The sequence below is a fragment of the Nuphar pumila genome, chromosome 4 (assembly GCF_984573655.1).
Source record: "Nuphar pumila chromosome 4, dmNupPumi1.hap1.1, whole genome shotgun sequence".
Classification (NCBI taxonomy): domain Eukaryota; kingdom Viridiplantae; phylum Streptophyta; class Magnoliopsida; order Nymphaeales; family Nymphaeaceae; genus Nuphar; species Nuphar pumila.
This window is the reverse complement of record NC_143252.1, coordinates 12,787,579-12,789,536: the sequence shown is the minus strand read 5'-3', so window position 1 is coordinate 12,789,536 and position 1,958 is coordinate 12,787,579. Positions and strand designations below refer to the sequence as shown.

At 49.9% G+C, this 1,958-nt stretch overlaps 1 protein-coding gene across 1 annotated transcript; it reads right to left on the bottom strand.

Moving 5' to 3' along the window:
• Positions 1–391: 391 nt before the first annotated feature.
• LOC149839408 (uncharacterized) lies at positions 392–1,492 on the bottom strand. The gene has a single exon (XM_090002530.1). It carries the CDS (start codon positions 1,447–1,449, stop codon positions 655–657), a length of 795 nt encoding a protein of 264 aa, XP_089858656.1. The 5' UTR covers positions 1,450–1,492; the 3' UTR covers positions 392–654.
• Between the last annotated feature and the right edge of the window lie 466 nt (positions 1,493–1,958).

The window sequence follows — 1,958 nt, the reverse complement described above, 5'->3', positions numbered from 1 at the left end:
AATCGTGGTCCTTTTGTCCATGTGAATAATAATCCTTCTCAAGTACAGGTATCAGGACATCAAGTTTACACCAGAAAGAAGATCAGCAGTCAATACCCTGCCATATCAAATGCTTTTTACTGCCTTCAACAGCCTTCTTTCTCGGGATTTCAAGTCCGATCGAAATTACTTTATAGCAGCTTAATCATGATATACTTTTCACACAAAAACTAAATACTGATACATGAAAGAAAAGTTGATCCAAAATGTATTGCAGCATACAAAAGTGCAGCAGAAAATGTCATGAAATTATGGATTCACAAGCACATTTCAGCCGCACAAAAGGAGCATCAGTAGATGTAACACAAACAAACATAACTACGTAAAACTATAAACAATCAACGGAAAAACCATTCAACCAAGCCCAAATTTTCACACTTCTTGCAAGCAAACACCATGATCAAATTGTAGCACATTGAAAAGTATCATCTTGAGATCAATCCCCACGAACCCCAGCACCAAAAATTCAAGTCGTTCCATCATTTCCAACTAAAAGCAACCACCTCACATGAAAGAAACCCACAAAAACAAGGGAATCCAGTACGAGAAGGGCGAGAAAAAAAAGTAAAACAAGCGCGAGAGAAGACCCAAGAAAAAAGGTCTCTCTCACCAATGTCACCGGAGCTTCTCCTTCACAACGTGCTTCTGCGCGGCCTCCCTGATCTTGTCTACGTACCCTTCGATCGGAGGCGTCAGCGTCGCCATGTACCGGTTGGCGGGGAAAGGCGTGAGGTCAGGGACGAGCGCGGCCTCGCGGAGGTGGTCGGGAAGCGCGGCGATGGCCTCCTTCTTGAGCTTGAGCAGCGTCGACTCCGCGGCCTGCCGCGCCCTCGTCTTCCTCATGAGGACCCTGCTGTACTCCTTGGCGAGCCTCCGCCCGTCCTCGACGGTGAGCTCGTACTTGATGAGGTCGTTCTCGTCGATCAGTCCCAAAGAGACGGGGTCCAAGCCGGGGGTGCCGATCCAGGAGACGCGAGTTCCCGGCGGAGGCGCCGGCGATCCGGCGTCGTCCTTCTTCTTGGCCTTGGCCTTGGCCATGTCGAGCTCGCGCTGGCGGTCCTTGCTCATGAGGCCGAGTTTCTCGCGCTCGGCCTCGCGCCGCCGCTGCTTCTCGGTGAGGTGGCGGATCGGGGTGGGCGCGTTCAGGCAGGACTCAGCCATGCGTCGGAGGCGCTCCGCCTCTCCGGAGCGGCCGCGGCCCTCTGTGGGAGCGGCGGCGGCGGCGGGGCCCTTCTTCTTCGTGATCTTGGACCGCTTCAGAGGCTGCCCCGACTTAAGCTTGGTCTTGCCCTTGGCCGTGCCGCTGACGCGGGCGCGGGCGATCATGACGGCCGGCGAGGCAGCCGGAAGGGACGGAGCCGGCGACGGCAGGAGAGCTCTCCACAGCGAAATGCTTGCCCTGCGCAGCATCTCTCTCTCTCTCTCTCTCTCTCTCTCTCTCTCTCTCTCTCTCTCTCATGTAACTGTGATGGGTCGGGTATTCAACCCATTAACCCGCCCAAATGATAAAAGAAAGTCGGATTTTGGGTTTTTCCGGGTCTAGAAAATGAAAGCCCATGCTCGACCCATATATTTGTTAAAGTATTTAGAAAATCAGAATACATATATATATATATATGGACCAATATGGTAAATGTTGTCAGAATCAAGCCTTTAAAGTTTAAACACAATCGATTTTTCAAAAAGGAAAAAAATCTGAATCAGGGTCGGGTTGGATCTAGCAAACAATCGTAACTTGACCTAACTGACATTTTACTGGGTGGGTTCAGGTGGACTTGATTAATATTCAGGCCAGTATTTTTATGTTTACATCCAGACATTTGCATTCAGGATAGATTGGGTAACCAACACAAACTCAAGTCCTTGATAACCCATGTAAGATGAGGGATATTATACCCATATCAAAATCTATAATTGAA

Excerpts from the sequence above, each read along its gene's own strand:
- LOC149839408 (XM_090002530.1), bottom strand. The coding sequence starts at position 1,449 with ATGCTGCGCAGGGCAAGCATTTCGCTGTGGAGAGCTCTCCTGCCGTCG.